The sequence below is a fragment of the Cnephaeus nilssonii genome (genome assembly GCF_951640355.1).
Source record: "Cnephaeus nilssonii genome assembly, chromosome: 19".
Classification (NCBI taxonomy): Eukaryota; Metazoa; Chordata; class Mammalia; order Chiroptera; family Vespertilionidae; genus Cnephaeus; species Cnephaeus nilssonii.
Window position 1 is genome coordinate 45,216,399 of NC_137090.1, and position 20,672 is coordinate 45,237,070.

The 20,672-nt window shown below is 45.0% G+C and overlaps 1 protein-coding gene across 1 annotated transcript in view; it reads right to left on the reverse strand.

Annotated features, from left to right (window-relative positions):
- Positions 1-20,317, reverse strand: part of HS3ST3A1 (heparan sulfate-glucosamine 3-sulfotransferase 3A1) — a gene marked incomplete at both ends in the record, with an annotated part of 93,537 nt that extends 73,220 nt beyond the window's left edge. Inside the window, one exon of the mRNA XM_079796780.1 lies at positions 19,725-20,317. Within this exon, the coding sequence (XP_079652906.1) occupies positions 19,725-20,317 (593 nt within the window). The remainder of the gene's footprint in view (positions 1-19,724) is intronic.
- Between the last annotated feature and the right edge of the window lie 355 nt (positions 20,318-20,672).

The window sequence follows — 20,672 nt, forward strand, 5'->3', positions numbered from 1 at the left end:
TTCATGCTCAAATTATCCCCTAATATCCTCATTCCCAGGAACAGATTCACTTGATTAAAACAAGCATTAGAGCAGAACTGCCTGTCCTGTCTTCCTAATAAATAACTTTGATACCGGCAGTAAAGGCATACTTCTACAGTTGTCTACACACGCTGTACTGTCTCAAAACCACTAGCCACATGAATAAAGAATAAAGAATAAAGACATATGAACCTACTTGTCAACCAGTAGGCAAAGGAAGCAATGGGCTGACTAAATATTTTACTCTTCAAACACGTTATATCACTGTTGTGAAGACATATCTCAGAAGCATTACTTGATGACTAGAAGAGCTATGAGCTGTTTAAACAAACTCTGGTCTATCAGGTAAGTGTTGGACTAAATGGCCTGGAGGCCATTTCCAATGCTGATAATGAGATTTGACGATAGTGGGCTTTTTTCTTATTAATAAGGCACTTTATTTTGGATAAGAGGAAACAAGTTCAGTTCCCAGTGGGCTGGGATTTAGTGCTCCATGAATTTCAAACAGGAATCAAATGCAATAAAAGTAAATCCAGTCACACCATTCTGAGCCTAAATATTTCAAATTTATAAAAATATGTTTAAAGTACATTCTACATTTTGTTGTGTGTCTAAGAAAACTGCAAATATATGGACCATCTCTTATTTCTGCCATTTTTATATGAACATATGCTGTTAAGTAGTCCAAGTTACGTTCCTCTGAGGATGGAAGACACTTGTTTAACTACTGTCTTAGCATCTCTGTGCCAACAGAATGCAACCCAGAGACTCAAACTTTTTTATTCCCTAAATGTCACTCAAGAACAATAGGAAGTTTTCCTCTATTTTAAAATCACTGTGACTTAAACAAACACAAGAAAAGACCTTTCCTGGGAAACAGTTTGTCCAAATGAACACTTCCCTTTTTTTCTGATGGATGTTATAAAAGGGGAAACGACTCATTTGGCAAAGCAGAGTACATCATTACTCAAATCGGAGTTCAATAGTTCAGATTTTCAGAGGCCATGGGGAGGAAGAAAAAGAACTTTCTGTTTTCAAGGAAAATGATTTTGCCCAAGCTTTCCAAACTGAGCTAGTATATTCTACAACATTCCAATCATAGGCACTCATAAATCAATATATTGAAATTGCTTACATATCTAATTATTATCTGATTTTGAGAACTTCCTGTTTTGAAGGACAATGATGTCACCCAAACTTTACAACTGTGCTGGCATCTATATACATAAAAGCCTAAGCGACCGTTTGACCATTCGACTGGTCGCTCTATGACACGCACTGACCATCAGGGGGCAGATGCTCAACGCAGGAGCTACCCCCTGGTGGTCAGTGCACTCCCATAGTGGGAGCGCCACTCAGCTGACCAATGGGCACAAGATGCTGGGCTCACGGCTGGCAAGCGCAGCTGCAGCGGCCTCTCCTGCGGACACTCCCCTAGCATGCCCCTCTCCCATCCAGACTGGGACCAGAATTGGGACCCGCATCTGGACTAACGGGGCGTGAGCCTGCAGCCGCTTCTTGGTCATGGGCACACTGGTATTGCCCTAGGACGGATGTGCAGACCACAGCAGAGCGGCAGCAAGCCTACCGAGTGGAGGCACTGGCAGGCGCAGCTGGGCCAGGATGAGCGGGAGTGGCACGCCCGGCCTGGGCTCAGGCTCCTCCCCGGCCACCTGCCACTTTGTGCACTGCTACATCCCTCAGGGGATGTTGGACTGCCAGTTTTGGCCCAACCCCCGAAGGCCCACAGGGGGGACCCCACCAGTGCACGAATCCTCTAGTATTCGTGCACCAGGCCTCTAGTATTATAATAATAGATATACATAAGTCACATATTTAAGCCAATTAGTCATCAATGAACTATTAACTTATTTACTTTTTTATAAATGAGGGAAACATGCTTGCAAGAAGACAGCTGAAATATAACCCATCCATTGGCATACTTTGCTAGACAATTAAGGGGTTTGCACATGGAACGAGACAATGAATGGCCAATGGATTTCTAAGCATTTCGTAATAGTCACCTTCTGCGTTTGCACAGCACTGCTCATACATTAATTAGATCACTTAATTAATGATTTTCATGCTTCCTCTGCCTGAGAAGTTAATCATCTCTTATAAGAAACCATATTTGAAATACTGTCATATCTCTCTGAATGCCTTACTTTTCAACCAGCACTGTCATACAGAGTAGCCCCCGGCAGAGACTTTGATGATGTGTAAGCAGACTGAGCTGTTCATGAGATCCTGTCACTGTTAATTTTGTGGAGACAGATGACTGGCATTCCTGTAAGGACGGTACATGTCTTCAGCTCCACAAACATCGGGAAATGTTACTTATAAAAAATAAACCAAAGAAAAACACGATCAAGTGAACAAAATTATGAAAAAGCAATAAATTTAAGGCCTGAGGAAATTTACCAGAAACCCACGGCCGGCCGTAGAAAGGATGACCAGGAAAACAGACATGGGGAAGCAGGGACAATGAACATTTCCACATCTAAGAATTTCAAACTCACAAAAGTCTCTGGGGGTACCCACTGCTGACCATGAACGATCTCGGAAACTGCTTCCGCATCCCACTCCAATGCACGTGGTCTCCTTGACCCTTCACTGGTGGCCCTCCGAGCACGTATTTGTTCAGTGCTGTTTTCTACTTTCGCCCCTGCTGCAATTATGGCGAGTTCTGGTCATGCAGCTCAACCTTTCAGAGTTCTCTCACACATACACAGAGGGTAGCATGGCAGCTGCTTTATCTCAGGCGGGATAGTAGATGAGTAGAGTGAAAATGCAGCCATCTGTATAAACATAAGCCCACTAGCTTTTTAATTCTTCAGCTCTCTGGACTTCACACACTCTCCCTCTGCTCTCCTCCCTCATCCTCTCCAAATGGATCCCCTGAGGTGCTGCTTGCTGCGGAGGGCCCACCTTGCGTCTCTGGGTGCACTGGGATCACAGGCTGGTGCAATGGATTCCTTACTGCAATATTCCAGCACCAAATCTAGAGAGATGCCATGGAAAGCATTCCTGACTTTAGATGCAGCAAGTCCCCTTGTTTAAGCAACTCTCACCTTGAAACGTCTTCCAAGTCCTTTCTCTAGGAGTTTATATGAACTGGAGAGAAATTATCACCATCAACTAGTAAATGACAAATAAAACACTACAGTTTTTCCATGAGCAATCAATTTGTGAGTCAGATAATTGAGAAATAAATTGGTTTGGTTTTCTCAGGGTTTCCTTCTTCTCTATCTCTCTTTTTTTTTTTTTTTTTGTGTGTGTGTGTGTGTATTCTCATCATTACCAAAGTTTCCTGAGAAGAGAAAGTATCAGGAACATAAGAAAGAATGTTTGATATTTGGCATTCATACAGGAAAAATAAGAATGTGTCACTGATAAAAAAATATTCAATGGCTGAAACTTCTTTAAAAATTTCAGTGTGGGTGAGAGAAAATACAAAGCATTAAAATTTCTTCATTCTCTCATGGGCCTTTCAAGTGGGGTTAAAAAGATGGAGATTCTTTTTTTAAATGATGTTTTTAATCCTCACCCAAGGAATGAGGATACTTTTTCCATTGATTTTAGAGAGAGTGGAAGGGAGGGGGTAGGGTAGGAGAGAGAAAAATATCCATGTGACAGAGACACTATTGGTTGCCTCCCACACATACATGGAAAGGGGAGGGGAGATTGGCCCTTGAACCCAGGTATGTGCCCCTGACCTCGAATTGAACCTGTGACCTCTGGTGCACAGGCCAATGCTCTAACCGCTGGGAATGCCAGTCAGGGTAGACGGAGATTCTTAAAGCAAGTTTATGTTCCTTCCACTCCCACAATGCAGTTTAGCATAGGCTATTGCAGCACACCTTAAAACAGAGCCACTATGCTTTTCCCAAAATTTTCAAGAACATTAAACAGGCATAGCAGACACTACTTGTGTTCAATAATTAATACTGAAACCTTAGCATCCATCCAAAGAGCACAATCTGCAATTTAAAAAAAAAAAAATCTGTCTAGAAACTTCTGATAAAAAAAAAGGCGTTGATCCAGTCACCATGCACATGTAACCATGTCAGTGCAGAAAACATTACGCACAAAGGCAGTAACCAGGACAAAGACACACTAAATACATTCTAAAGCCTCCTTCCCTATAGGGATTTTTATACCTGGGTGACTAGCAATGATGGTCCTAAAACAAAGATAAGGAACTCACTGGCCAACTCCAGTCCAGCGAAGGAGACGGCATAGAGCAGACACCTGGTGAAGTCCCTTACACTCCCGTCTCTCTGAAGCATTTCCATTCTCCCGCTGCCGGCTGGCTCTGTCACACCACAACAGCCCGCCTGGTCGCAGGGTCGCCAATCCTTCCTAACAGAAGACACACATCCTTTCATTCTGGACCTCCTCCCCTTTCCTTAGCACTCGATACCACTGACCCTGAAACCATCTCTGCCCGCTCCCCCCCCCCCCAACCCTGTATTATGAAAACTTTAACCGCGGCCACAGTAGGAGAGAATGTACAACAAGCACCATCTACCTACCAACTAAATTCTAAATACATATTTTTATTATCATACTTTCTATATTTTTATTATCATATATCTATTCATCCATCTATCCATGCTGTCATTTTTAATGCATTTCAAAGTAAGTTATAGACATGAGTACAGTTCCCTCTAAACACTTCTGCCTTCATGGCATGACCTACGGAAACTGTCTCCCTTTGGGGAAGAATACACACATGTTTTCCTGGTCCTGCGCCCCTTCCACCCCCTCCTCGTGTTCTGCTACACACATTGTGACCAAGTCACGGCTGGCACAACCTCAGCAGTCATGCCCTTTGATGGCTCCCGAGCCTGACCTCATTCATGAGCTGCAGCTCACCCCGATGCACTTCTCTCTTCCCGGTCTACAAGAAACCTGTTTGTTCTCCTTGACAACTGTTATTCCTATCAGTTCCCTATCATAGTCACAGTTACTACTAAACACACCTGAGCTGGAAATATTCTCCAATTTCTCCCCCTTTCCTCATTGCTAGCATCCCACAAAAAGCTTTACAATTCCTATTACCGAAATGTCTAGCAAATCATCCCCCCAGCCCCATGCCTACTGCACCGCTCTAGCTCAAGCCTCCATCGCCTTTCTTTTAGGCCCTTTAACCGTCACCTGCTCAGTATCCTCCAACTGTCAGAGGCTTAGGCTCCACAGCAGAACCGGAGAAGATCGGAAGACTCAGTCCTCTACCGAAAGTCTTCAACACGCACTCCCAGGCCCTGCCCCCAGACAGAGCTGTGCTGTCCTGCTGTCCAGCCCGGTAGCCACTGGTCTCATGGGGCTAGTAAAACCTTGAGATGTGGCTGGTCGGCACGGAGACTGCTGCATGCATAAAACCCGCACTAGGCCTGTCATATCTTGTACGAAAAGGCAAAATAACTCATTGATAATGTTTTATTTTTTGTTTACATATTGGAATGTTAATATTTCAGACATATTAGCTTTCGTAAAAATATTATTAAAATGAATTTCACCTCTTCATTCTTACTTTTTTTTAAGGTAGCAACTAGAAAATTTTAGATGACATATGTGGCTCCCGTTACATTTCTATTAGACAATGCTGATTGAGAATAAGGTCCAAACTCCCGAAACATGCCTTGTAATAATCCTCAATGATCTTTCCCGGTGTCTCGCTCCTCACTTGCCGAGGCAGGTGGTTGAATTAAACCACATGGTGGGGCCATTTCTCAGAGCGGAGGTCAGATGATGAGCTATTCCCTCATTGTGTCCTCTATCGCCATCCCAAAAACAAAAGGGAAAATGGGAAAGAAGGGGAAGATCTGTAAATTATACATGTATTAAAGTACAAAGTCAAGGAAATATCGATGAGTTATTAGGTTTTTAAAAATGACCCAAGACTGCTTTGTTTTGTGTTTATGTGGTGCCTTTTCTAAAACAGAATGCTTGTAGTGGAGCATATAATCACTTTACATGAAGTGCCATCACCCCAAACAACTCCAACGATTTCAGAAAGTTCCCCAGGTCACTGCCCTGCAGATCTGGACGGACTGTCCCCTCCTCACACAGCTGCAAGGAGCTCTGTCATTTCTGAGCTATATCACTTCTCACCTACATCAGGCACTCACACCTCCCATGAATCAGATGGTGGGCACTCACCTGAGAGTGACAAGGTAAGTAAAGAAGGAACCACCTTTAGCCTCCCTGGAAGTCTGCTCACTATGACCAGTGAGCTGAAGGTTTGTGTTGGTAAATGCAGTTGTTTTTAAGAAGTGTTAAATACTCTTTATTTAATATTATACATAAACCACACTAAAATGCCTTTCATTCAGTAAAAGGCAACAGCTTAGAGACAGGGAATTTTATTAAATTGGCATAGTTGGGACCAAAAAGATAAAATGGTCACTGCCAGCGTACCTGCAGCCCTTGCCTTTTAACAGGCTGATGAACACAACTTGAGCAAGTCTTGCAGGTCTAAGAGACAGTGAAGGGTTTTCCTCAGAATTTAAACATATTAACACAACCAGTTCTATAAATCTACATGTAAGCCAATCTCCTGCAGTTTTGAGATGGCACGCGCCACCTCTGTGAAAAGTTGAACACCAGGAATCAAGTCCAGTCGTGTTTTTAGAGGGAAGGACTGTGACAGCACTTGCTGAACCCAAATCATCATCAAAGATCAAGAAGCTGCCCTAACTGGTTTGGCTCAGTGGATAGAGGGTTGGCCTGCGGACTGGAAGGTCCCAGGTTCGATTCCGGTCATGGGCATGTACCTTGGTTGTGGGCTCATCCCCAGTAGGAGGTGTGCAAGAGGCAGCTGATTGATGTTTCTCTCTCATCGATGTTTCTAACACTCTATCCCTCTACCTTCCTTTCTGTAAAAAAATCAATAAAAATTTATATATTTTTTTTAAAAAAAGAAGAAGCTAACTATATTCATTTAACCACAAGCCAATCTTACTTAAATCAGGACTGCCCGAAAGACATGCTCTGTTAGCCATCCATGATCTGAATTCTGGTGTAGGAGGTCAATTACACATGGTAAATATGGTACACATAAAAAAGTCATGAGACACTCATAATAAACAAGGCCGTGGCCAACTATTCCTCATGATAGCTTTTTTGAAATCAGTTATCAAGTCTGCCCTTTCTGCACTCTTCTCAATGCCAGCGAAGAGCATTTTTGTTCTAGGGACGTACTCCTGGGGATTCTCCAAACACTCCATCAGAGTAGCCTCACCCCAGGTGATACCTTTGTTCTTGCTGGCATCCGTGTAAGACAATCCAGGGGCTGACCTGTCTTTCGCCCAAACAGACCATGGAGATTTGGCCCAGACTTGTGCTTGCCTCCCTTCTCCACATTATGGCACTGGGCACACTTCTGAACAAAAATCTCCCTGCCCTTCTCAACATCACCCATTTTTAAATCGCTCGTTAGGCACGCGCGACACGGAGGTTCCCACTCACACACCAGAGGTTCCACTCTCCGATAAATACAGTTTTATTGGGCCATCACAATGCCCACTCACTTACGTACTGTCGAAGGCTGTTTTCCCGCTCTAAAAGCACAGCTGAATAATTGATGGCGACCATATGGCTCACGAAGCCTAAAATATTTGCTACCTGGCCCTTCCCAGAAAAAAAAAATACTGACCTCTGCCTTAAAGGTCATTTTCAATATTTTTCATTAAACAAATAGTGAATCTATTACCTGACAGGTACAGTTTCAGGTCCTGGAGATACAAGATTTAGATCCCCAGCACAGAATGCAGCATATTCGCCTTAGTCTCTTCACACAGGACTCCTGCTCACACCAGCCAGAGTTTCCCAAACTATTTTACCATTGAGATCCACTATAGCAAATACATTTTATGCCCAATCCTTTCTGCACACACTCACACACACACACACACACACACACACACACACACACACACAACTGAACCATGTTTGTCAAGATGCATGGATTGCTAGCTACCTGGATTCACTCTTGTAGTGTATCCTATTGTAGCCCCTTCCATTAAATCGTCTGATTTTATTATACTTGAATGTCTTGTGACTCTGTTTGAAGACTCTTGGTTCACCAGCTTTTTATTGTCTCCAGCTCTGGTCTTCCCCAGAAGCCACAGTTTACAAACTAACAACTATTCCCCTCAGATAAGAATGATCTGCTTCATCCAGGCAGAATTTTGTTTTGTTTTAGATTTGGTTTTGGTTCTAAATATATGAATTATTTCCCAATACGTTTTTTTAAAAAAACATGTTCCCCAATATGTTTCTTCTTTAGTGTTCCAAGAGCATTTGAAAAATCAGAGGGCATGGCAGTCAGGAGTCCACTTTCTTACTTGGTCACCACCAGCTGGAGCTGGGAAGTCTTTAGTCCAACATTTGCTTCCAACCTGCCAGCCTTCGCCACAGGAAAAATGCACCTGAAAATCCCAAGAATTTTTATCACAAGCATTAACTCCCCATGACTTCCCCCCCATATAAATATAAAACAGATCCAATTTGTTTTCTTTCCATCGTTAAACCTGGCAGGGCTTGGAGTAGGCCCTCTGGCTTTGGGGAAAGCCGTTTTAACAGATACTGTTGGAATCCAGGTCCTCCTACACCGAGAAGAAAGAGTAAGGTCTCATTAGAAAGAAAAACAAGTGGCCTTTATTTCTTTAAAAAAAAAAAAAAAAAAGAAAGAAAACACACACCCACAACATTTGATGAAAGAAACTACAAAAATAATTAGAGTCCACCAGGAAATTAAAAAAAAAAAAAAGGAGATGCCCGTTTTTGTTTATTGAAAAGCGTTGTTTGTGAAATGAAGTCACTGGTGGCTGCAGCGTTTTCCTACCAGACTTTTCAAAACAGCGAGTCGGGGAGAACATGGCTTCAGTTAAGAAAGGTGCCGAGGGGAGCAGCGGGCTCTGGGAATGGAACTTTAGTTGCTGCTTAATCCAGTTCCCTTTTTAAATACCTGAACTTAATGAGACTCTGCCAAGATTTATGACCGTAACAAACACATCATTTCTGACTTTGTCATTCAAACCAGCCTGGCAACTTTGATATTTTCTATTGAAAAGAGAGGGCTAATCCAAGTAAGAACTCTGTAAAAGGGAAACGGAATTTTATTCCCATAATTTGATTGATTACTTCCTACCCTGAACACTCAAGAGAGAAAAAGCAAACTTTTTCCTGCCTGTGCTCGGATTTCTCCCACTAATCTTTTACAAGCAGGCAACAAGCATAAAACACAAATTACTTACAAGGATCCATAGGCCAATCGTGCTAGCGGGCCCCTAAAATCTCTAAGCATCACTGATTCAATTCAATTTAGTACTTTAATTCACCAGTTCTGGGAGGAGAAAAAAATAATGCTATAACTTGTTCCATTCTCTGGAATATTTTTTTGTCATTGGTGCAAATCCTCCAAAATTACACTTATGTAATACAGAGCCTGCAATTGTTTCCCACTTGTATTCTCCAGAATTAAACCCTGGCCATCGGGAGCCTCAAGCTCCTGTGGTTCGGCTTAACCCTGGGCCAGGCACCTCAGTTTCTCCATACGAAGAAGACTCTAAGTGGCTTTGAATTCCAACATCCTTTATAACTTACCACTCTATCTGACTAGAGCCACATCTGATGTGGCAAAGACCTGGCCACTATACTGAAGGGTTGGGCAGCTGGCCAGAAATTAATTAGATGAAAGTTACTAATAACAATAATGAAAATAGACAGAATAGTGTGTGGAGGTAATAAATGGGCCCTGCCCTCATTGGGAGTATGAATATATCTAAAAAATAAAAAAAAAAAGTATCAGTCACAAAGTGCAAATACAGAAGTAAGTGAGAAAGATGGACTTAGGCAATGACTCAGCCACATTTGGGGGGGGGAGGCTGTGAGGGGGGTTTGGGGGGGTTCCTACGTTCTCAGGAGCAGGCGTTGCTGACGATAGCCAAGGGGCGCGGCCCCCAACTCACCTTGCCCCGATTCCAGGAGCAGCAAGCAACTATCCGATTATAACTCTGATCATATTTTCGTTTTCCGATGCAGCTGTTTAGAAGGAAGAAGCTTGCTCATTTGGACCAATGACGAGCTGGATTTTTTCACGGTTATTGTGATATTTTAATGGGTGAGGAAAACAATCAGTTGAATGACCCAGGATTTCTGATATGCTCAGGACGGTGAGTCCTGTGATCAGATTACTTCTTAAAAAAAAGAAATGCACCAAAAGCAGAGGTGGTCTCCGTTATTCTATGCAGGCCAGTGAGCGCGCAAGGATATTTATCAACGACTTTAAAAATTCACTGTTCAACCACATGTTGGTATGTTGCCTTGTTTTTTAACAGAAGATTCAGGACCCAGAATCAAACATTCCAAGTCACTCTGCCACATGGGCCAGTCCTTCCGTCCCTGCCATCGCCAAGCCACCGAGGCCTGCTGTGAGGGCAGCAGCCACACAGGAGCGGCTGTCCAAGAACATGGAGAATGTCTCGTGGTAGAGCAGGGGCATGCTGGGCCCAGCGCCAGTCCTACTATTTGGCTGTATGAGTTCGGGCAAGTTACCTTGAGCCTCTGTTTCCTGATCGATAACTGCACCTACTTAATAATACTAATCATATCCAGACCATGCAGCAGGGCACACAGCAGCACCCAGCACACTGTGAGGGCCCAGCAAATGTAGCCATTCTGGCACGTCTACCATGATAAATGAATCATCCAGGAAGGAATCAGGACGGAAACACGGGCTTGAACCGCACTTTAGAGCAGATGGATCTAACAGACACACAGAACAGTCCGGCCAACAGGAGAACGCACATTCCTCTCCAGCGCACGGAACATTCTCCAGAGGGATCATAGGTGGGGCCGAGGATAAGTCTGAACAAACGTAAGAAGACTGAAATCATAGCAAGTATCTTCTCGAATACAACAGTACGAAACTAGAAATCAGTAACGGGAAAACCCACACATATGTAGAGATTGAACAATCCACTCCTGGACAACAAGTCAAAGAAGAAATCAAAATGGAAAATAAAATAAAAAATTCTGGAGACAACTGAATAGGGAAAGACAATTTATGACAGCAGCAAAAGCAGTTTGCAGAGGGAGGTTTACAGCGATAAACGATATGTCAAGAGAAAAGGAAGAGCTCAAACAACCTGGCTTTACCTTTTAAGAAACCAAAAAAAGAAGAAACAACTAAGCTGAAAGTCAGTAGAAGGAAGGAATTAACAAAAAACAACAACAGTGGAAATAAATGAAACCAGACTAAAATGACAGATTTTTATCAAATGTGATTGCAGGGTTCAAGTGTTTTGCTAGTTAAAAAATGGTTCAAAATGCACGCAGAAAAGAGTATACCAACCAAGATAGAAAAATAGCAAACAACAAGTTGGGAATGGCATTAAATCACAGAAATTCACTTTACCTACATAAGCATAAGTAGCCTGTCTTTTTGCACGAAACAGGTTCATAAAACAGATCCAATAAAGATAAGTGACTCAACGATTAATGGGAAATACCGTTAAATTCTCTGCTTTTAAGATATAGCTTATGTACGGTTTTGTTTTGCTTACGTAAACATGTAATGACAGTTGTGAAAAATGTCAAAGGAAATGCTTCAAGTCAGATTTTCATTCCTCTATGGAGCTGGACTCTCCGTTGCACACTGTGTGTTTAAAGACAGAAGCAGAGAATGCCCACATGCCCCTTGTTAGGGACTTTGAGCCTGATGACCGGCCTCTGGTTTGGTAGCTCCAGCAGGAAGAACCGCCCGGATGCCCAGGCCTGGCCCTCCTGTGCTCTGGGGGTCAGAGCTTCTGTACCCCCTGGTCCTTTAGACCCGCGATTGCTCCAGATCTGCTTGCTCCTGTGACTGACCTCCTAACCCTCGGGCCTAAACCAAAGGTGAAAAGCGCAGAGTACTAGTAAGCGGGTAGGATGTCTGAGCTGGCCCAGGAAATCTGGGCTGTGCTGTTGCCTTAGCCACAAGGCGTGTCCACAGCCATAAGCCCATCTCTTCAGCCCTGGCAACTGCTCCGCCTGTATTTGTAGCAAAAGAGCCAGATGCCCACGTCTGACTTTCCTCTGACCCCTACCTCGGTCCCCTGTGTCCCCAGGGCCCTGTCATTTACATCAGAGATTTGCTCTCCAGCAGGAGAGGGATGCAGTCGGGGTGGGCAACTTCTCAGACCTTCCTCACTTTACATTTGCCGGAGAAAGAAAGAAAAACAAAACTATCTCTGTGCTGGATTCAGGGACAAGAGAGTAGGAGGGGAGCCATGAGCCGATTTTCACATGAAATCAGCTGAGGGAGGCTGAGCATGTCTGAAGCGACAGGTGCTGGGGCGGCGGGGAAGCCTGCGCTGGGGCCTTCAGAGAGGAGACAGGACCCCGAACACAGGGCGCTGCCAGCAGGACATGCCAGCACGAGCCCTGTCCCTCTGTGCTGACGCATCTCCTGCCGTCTCTGTTGATGGAGCTGTTTTTCCTTTTGTTTTACAATAATTTTAGATATTAAACTTGTAAAAGAAATAGTAGAACCCATTCTCATATGCAACTCTGCCTTAATTCTCCTAAGCTTGCAATCTTACGTAACCCTAGTGCAATGAACGAAACCAGGAAATGAACCTCGGTAGAGTACTATGGGCGGTCGCCAACCGGTGGCCCGTGGACCACTGGCGGCCCGTGAGGTCCGAAAGGTTGGCGACCGCTGGACTAGAGCACTCACATTACTCACATTTCCCCTTTCCCATGAACGGCCTTTTTCCGTTCCAGGATCCAATCAAGAGTATCACCTTTATTTACTCATTAGCGATCAGTCTCGCTTGCCTCCTCCCATCTGGGATAGTTTATCAGTCTTACATCATCTGGACAATTTTCAAGAATACTGGTCAGGAATTTTGTAGATGCCCCTCCATTTGGTTGGTCAAATGTCTTCTCCTGATTAGAGTGAGATTATGGAATTGGGAGGAGAGGGGACATCCACATGATAACAAGGCAAGGTTAACCTTACCACTTGATTAGGGTGGTGTCTGCCAGGTTTCTCCACCGTAACATTCCTATTTTTCCCTTCCCGCCTGCATTACTTTTACCCTGACCCCCTCCCCCGCCATGCGGCCCTGGCTGGGCACTGGGCTGTGGTCCCAGAAAGGCCTCCTGGAACTCTACAAGCACTTCCCATACAGCATCCTGGTGAGCAGGGCCTTTGCAGTGCATAGCGGGACATGAAGGGTTAAACAGACTTCTGTGTGCTCCCTGTTAGGAATCACAGGACCTTCCTCCAGAGCCTGTACAACACGGGAAGGAATAAGGCTGCCTGCTGAAATAAAATCATCTGGAAGTATTTTCATTGGAGGCTGGCTTTCAGAAACAGAGGCAAAACACACTAACAAAGCTAATCTGGGGCATATGGCATTCTTTTCAGTCATGTGCATTTCTAATATAAATCTCCTAATCATTTATATCTTGTTTTTCAGATTTATTGTGAAGGCAAGTCTCTTTTATTCCTCTCCAAAGAATAAACTCCCTACCCAAAAGCAGCAAGCTCAGGCAGAGAGTCATGCAGCTCAGCCACACTAGCAGATCGTACTTGCTGTAAGTGCTCCCTAACACAGCCCCAACCCACCCCCCTTTTTCAGTTGAGACTGACTTTATATTCTGATAATAATGTTTTCAAACTTTAGCCATTTCGGTTCCTTGCTGACGCTCCCTTCCACTAGGTGGCGCTACAGGTCACATTCAAAGTAAGCTGCTCTTAAGAGTCAGTGAATAGCTTAAAATTTTTTTCAAGAATACCACAAGCTTAATGTCAAGTACTTCATTCTTAATAAACACTTCCCCTTTTCTTTTTACATTTGCTGTCATCTGACAACTTCTAAATCAAGCCTAATTTGAACTTCTGAAATCCCTTCCTGACATGTTCAGAGGATGAAATGTCAATGTTAGAGGCATGACAGGGACCACGTGAATAATGCAAAAAGCACAAGTTTCTATCATTGGAGGCAAAAAACTGGGAAGATGCTTCTATCCACTGAACTTGGCATTTCCTCAGTTTCTAAGTTCTGTTCACATAATTTTATTTGTAAACTATATCAATATCCCCTGCAGATATTTTTAAGCTGCCTCACATTTAAAGCGCTGGCAAGCATTTTTAAGACAGTTTTATAAATGCAAAGCCTAGGAAGCTAAAATAATACTTAGGTGTAATTTCCTCTTATTACACATTAAAAATATATTTAATAAGAAACCTCAATTTCACAATGTTAGCTCATCACTTCAGCAGAAACACATTTCTAAAAGTTTGGAGTCTATCTAATATACCTGGGAAACACGCCAAGAAATGGTACTTTTTAGCAGCCAGGTTACTATTACTTGATAGAGAAAGATGTCCCCCTAAGGCAGTGGTCGGCAAACTCCTTAGTCAACAGGGCCAAATAGCAACAGGACAACGATTGAAATTTCTTTGGAGAGCCAAATTTTTTAAACTTAAACTTCCTCCACTCCACTTCTACAAAAATAGACTCGCCCAGGCCGTGGTATTTTGTGGAAGAGCCACACTCAAGGGGCCAAAGAGCCGCATGTGGCTCGCGAGCTGCGGTTTGCCGACCACTGCCCTAAGGAAACGTGCTAAGTATATAAAATTCCCAACTTGGCCCAGACATTTGACTGGTGGTAACTGCAATGTGCGATTGTTCAGATGCGTCCCTTGCAGATGTGAGGCGCGCTGTGGCTTACGCCTGGCGGGCCTGGCTGTCCGTGACTCCCTCCTCAGGACGGAGCATCAGTCTGTGGAAGGTTAGCCCCGTTCTCACTAACAGCACCGGCTCAGGGCGTTCCCATGACCCCTCCAAAAATACAGATCTGACACATATTTCCTAACCAACCAACGCATTTATAGGAGACAGCTACTTTGCCAGAGTGTTCTCCTTTAAGGGGAAGGCAGAAGATTTTAATATTGTGGAGGATTTTTACTCATAGATGGCTATGCAGTTGACATAAAACATGACAGCACATTATAAATCTCGTTGTTACGAAGAGATATTTGCTCACATGAGGTATTCCAGGACCAAGCTGAATGTGGCTTGGTTGTTGTTACTGCTTTTAGGGCCTGGACTCATTAGTCCCAAAGCCTGTCCCATAGCGGGGTAACTGATATTGTTCAGAAGTTTCCTAACCGCTTCATAACTTTCCTGTTATCAATGCCATCCCTTTCCCCTCCTGTAGGTGTCTGGTCTTGCACCAAGTGCGTGTGGGTATGCAATCCACAGACACACAGAGTGAGGCTACCTGACTTGTTTGCTGGGCAGGAGGTGCCCAGGGCAGGAGGAGGTGCCCAGGGCAGACGCTCAGCAAACAAGTGGCAGCACTGTGGCTTCTCCACGGGCCAGTGTGCCACCTCTCAGGGATGGAGGTGGCCATCACCGAGAGCTCCTGGGAATGTATGTATGAGAGAAACTGTGCCGTCCCCCCCCCCTGTAGACATGTGCCTTAGACTCAGAGTCCAGAGCAACTTCGTCCTGTTTTCCTAGACCCTTCCCCATGTTCTTAACTCGGCCCTAGGGACAGAGAGACCGCTCCGGACTTCACCCATGTGACCGAGCCCGGGTGGCCAGCCCTGCAGCTCCCTTGGCTCACATTTCGTTTCCAAGCCTCCACGCAGAAGGGCCTGCGGCTCAGGAGGGTGGGAAACTGCGCACGGAGGTCCTCTGCAGCTGCTCCCAGCTGCTGCCAAACGCCGACTGCCCCGAGAGGAACCAAAGCTCCCCCGCTCAGCCTGTCCCGCCCTGGACTTGAAAAACAAGGCAGCGATCGGTGAAGGCCAGAAACCTTCGGTCGGGGGAGAGCTGACTCCCAAATACCAAGCGCCGCAATCTCTGATCTTCCTGAATGCTGCGGAGTAAAACGATTTAGGTGATACCGATCTCCGCTGAAACTGTCCAGTCTCACTGAAGGAAGCAAATCAAAACGTAGGAAATAGATGTGCCAGCATAAAAGATTGGATAATAAATACTTACTATCCTGTCCTAAATATGAAACTAAAGTGCTACAGAAACCAAACATTTATGTGCATACACACATATAAACGTGTATGTGTATATATATTCATATATATATGTAGAGAGAGACCCATATATATAAATAACCACATCTTTAAATCCTTCATGAGTAGGTATGTCTTGTCTTCAGAGAAAAAAGCACACCTTCTGGCTGGTGCAGGAGAGAGGGAGGCCCTCCTATCCAACCCTAAGCTCACTGCTCTCGAACCCCATAGAGGCATGTGGTCTTGACTTCCAGAAAAGATCTGAAAGCCTAGAAGCCAATGAAGCAACTCCCCGCTCTCCTTTATGAACCCACCACGCAGACAATGGAAATGGAGACTATTCATTGCAAAGGATTGCTTTCCCGGGACGTGCAAGCCACAGACATTTGTTGTACTGATATCATGTCTGCTATTTTAAACCCATCCGTGTGGAGTTTCATATCCAGAAAACTACACCGAAGCAGCCTGAATTATCACTGACAAATCTCCTAGAACATTAAAATTTGCTTTTGTTTCATTTATTTTAGAATAATGTTAGGACATTTTAAATTAATTAGAAAAAAATCCTTTTTAAATATTTTAAATAAGTTAATTTTCTTTGCCTTCACTATCAATTTGTTCAAAGAAACCATTGATTACACTATTCTTGGGGTGCAGTTTATAAAGTACTTTCTTTTCCCCCAGCATGATAAATATATTGAAACATCCCAGCAAGGCATTGCTAACTCTCAAACTCAGTCCCCAAGGGATTCTCTCCCACTTCCTAACAGCAACAGATTGGTCCCTTTGTCTGGACAGTAGGGGGCACTGCCACAACAAACTACTATGGGCAGAAAAACAGGGCTACACATGTATGTATGATTCTCCCGTATCATTGAGCATCTAAAAGCGATTACACAGATTTTTCTCTTCCACAGTTCACAGCAGGGTGCAAATACTAGGACTTCCTGTTTGTGTGTGTGTGTGCACACACATGTGGTCATAAGTGTGGATTAGAAGTGCTATATTTCAAATTTTGGTCTAACTCAAGAAAGTCTAACTGAACCCCTTATTCTAAAATACTGGCTAAATACAAGCAGCTGAAATGCACTTAACAGTTAACCCCTGGCAGGGTAGTTGGTTAGAGTGTCCACTGGATACACCAGGGTTGCAGGGTCCATGGCTGGTCAGGGCACATACAAGAAGCAACCAATGAATACATCGTTATTAGTGGACCAACAAGTCGATGTTTCTCTCTCTCCCCCTTCCTCTCTCTCTGTCTATCTAAAAATCAATAAACACACAAAAAATTAAAACGCGCTTAATAGGTAAGTGGCATTCTGTGAGGGAGATTTTTTTTCAAGGTGAAGTCTTCAGTCTTTCTCACAAACATCAAACTCTAACTTCAGGGCCAAATGAAAGGGAACTGTGGCAAAATTTCATTAAATAATCACATAATCCAGGCTCCACAGCTTGGATCTTTTTTTTTTTTAATGAGTTTCCTATGTAATTGAGTTAAACTTAAATTTATGCGTCCAATAAAAACCCATTGCAAATGGCAAAACAAAGACATTGCTCCAACACTTGGAAAATTAAATTCACCAAACCATGAAGTCTACTGTGCAGTTATTTCTGTAACCACCATAAATTGCTTTATAGAACTCCTCTGCTGGAGTAAACAATCCAAAGAAAGATTTACTTTACAACATGCATCCAGTTTCCAAAGAGAGAGCATTCTAAATGTTTATGACTTTTCCCCTTCTCTCTCTCTCTCGCTCTTTCTCTCTCTCTCTCTCCCAATACTTGTGTTTCTAGTTACCTTGAAGCCTTCCTTCTCTCTCACAAGCTCAGAACGTGCCTCAGAAAATAAGATCCAGGTCTCCAGGTCTCTACATGTCCTGGGCCCTCAAACACTCATTTCTGGAATACGAAGAAACAATCCTACTTTGTGGAAATAAAGTCTAAAAGGTAAAATTTAAATAAAGTCTTTTAGTACTAAACATTTCACCATCTATAATAGCACCTCAGAGCCAAACACTGTCTCAGCTATTCGGGGCACTCAGCTTGCAATGCGTTCACTTATACACTGGACGAGGCCGAATTCAATGGGAACTGCTACAGATAAGAGTTTTAGGGGTCTTTAATCACTTCTTTCTTGTGTCCTTGATGGAAAAAACAGAGCTGCCTTTGTGCTAAAAAGAAGGACCTGTTGTTTTCAGATTCAACAGGTCATTTTTATAAGAACTTCCCAGAGGATACAACATAAATGACAGAAACACAAGGGGATTTTTTAAGAGACTGATGATTTTCAATGATATATATTCCATATTAAGGAAAGGTTGTTTGTTTTTCTTTCCAACCAATGAAAAGTTACTGTTTTAAAGTATTTAATGTTTGAATTTGACTTTTAGGACCCAATGTTTTCTCATGAGTTGGGTTACTGTAAATTCAGCTCCTGAAAGCTATCTGAGAGTGTGTTTGACCCCTCATGTAAATAAACTTGTCAAATCATGTCCATTTCTGTTTGGGGGGTGCATGGTTGATTTAGTGGGCTTTTGATATATATTTAAAATGTGTTGTAACTTTTGTAATATTGTTTCTGTTAAAATGACAAGGAGACTGCACATTTAATGAACAAGCTAACACTGTGAAATGGCAAGTCCTGGCTACGTGATTTTTCCTTGTTCCCAGAGTAAAGAAAAAGGCCAATATTTTATGGCAAACAGAGTCCAGGTGACACGAGGATTTATTAGAGTTTGGCTGATTCTATTATTAAAAGTGGGCTGAATCGGAGAGGACTGCTAAATTTAAGATTAAGATCTAAATCAGACTTGTTTCCTAAACTGTATTAAGAGGGTTTTTCACCATGTAACCAGAGTACTTATATTTTGCCCTTTTCTTCCCTTTTTTTTTTTTTTTTTTAGTTGACTACCTAATTTCTAAAAAGAATTGTTTGAAGCGCTTTGGAAAAGTTTCTGCCACGCCAGAGACAAAAGGTACTTACTTTCCCTTATAAATATAGATAGCACCGTACAGAACTCATTCCTCGCCCCCAACAAAAGTTATTGCCAAGGAAGCCTTCTTTGAAGCACAGTGACCCATTGCTGGCACTTGCTCCAACATATTTTTCCCAACTTCCTAGACTCTGATTCTTGACACTTTTACGAAGTTTCTATATTACCACCCAGAACAATTATCTGGGGGTCAAGGTGAATAAATGCATGGTGGCCAACACTGCATTTCGCACAGGGAATTGCCCAGGAGGGAAAGGGGTAGAAACAGGCTTCCTCGGGGGAGGGGTGTCCACCCAATAATTGATAAACAGGTTCTAGCTTGGGTGAGATTTCTTTTTCCTTTGGCTAACAAAGATCCTCTCACAGAGCAGGAGGAAAAGATGAGATTGGCTATTTGGGGGAAAGGGCATCCTGAGGACTAAAGAAAAAATCTTGAAGGCCCAAATTTCCCACCCACCCACCCACCTGCAAAGTGGATTATCACCCACTATCCTGGTAAAAGGAAGGCGCCCCGCGAGTTAAGGACAATTGCTGAGGACCTGTTGCCTTCTTCCTGAAATGGGGAGGGAGGTGAATTGGGGGTCAACATGGGCTCTTTAGAGCCCTCCCTCCCCTGCCTCCCCAAACACACCAGCGCTCTGCCGCCCCGCCAGTGCCCCGCGCCCGCTCACCGGTACCAGGCGAGGCCCTTGTCGTAGCTGCGGTCGAAGAAGTGGGGCTCGGCGCCCACGGCGCGCACGTCGGGGTGCACGCGCAGGAACTCGAGCAGCGCCCGCGTGCCGCCCTTCTTCACGCCGATGATGATGGCCTGCGGCAGCTGCTTGCTGCCCTCGTCCAGCAGCAGCGCCAGGGTCCCTGGCGGGGGCTCGGCCACGCTGCTCCCGGCCCCGGAGCCCCCGGGACCCCCGGCCAGGCTGGGGGTCTCCTCCTCCCAGGCCGCCTCCTCGCCGCCGTCGCGCCCCGGAGGCCGCCGGCGCCTCCTCCACGGCCGCGGCTGCCAAAGGCGCTTCCTCTGCGCCGCGGGCCATGCCGCCAGCTCCCGGGGGCCTCCGGCCAGGGCGCCGCGACCCGGGGCGCGCACCTCCTCGCCGCCCGACAGCCCCACGACGGGGCCCGACAGGGTCCGGCAGCGCTCGGCCAGGCAGTAGAAGACGTACAGGGACGTGAGCAGGGAGCAGAGCATCAGCAAGAACTTCCGGAAGATGCTGCGGGACAGCGGCTCGGCCGGGGCGGGGTGCGCGCCAGCCGGGCCCGGAGGGGCCATCCTAGCCGGAGGCGACGTCGGGGAGCGCGCGGGCCATGCTAGGCCGGGACTCCTCCGGGTGCCAGGACATCCTCCGGGAGCTGCCCCCCGGCTGGGGAGCCGGGCCCCGGGAGCCGGCGCGGGAGCCCTGCCTCAGGTCGGGGGCGGGACGGGAGACGCGGTGCCGTGCTTAAGAAACCATCGTCTTAGACGCGCCAAGTCCGGAGCCCGGTGGCAGGTTTCGGCGCCCAGTTCTCAGAGTCGCGGAACAGAGGGGTCTCCGCGGCGGTGGCGAGGGCGCGCGTCTTAGCCCGGCCCGAGCGGCACTCGGCCCCGATCTCTGCTCAGCGGCCGGGCATCCCTCGCTCTGTCCCTT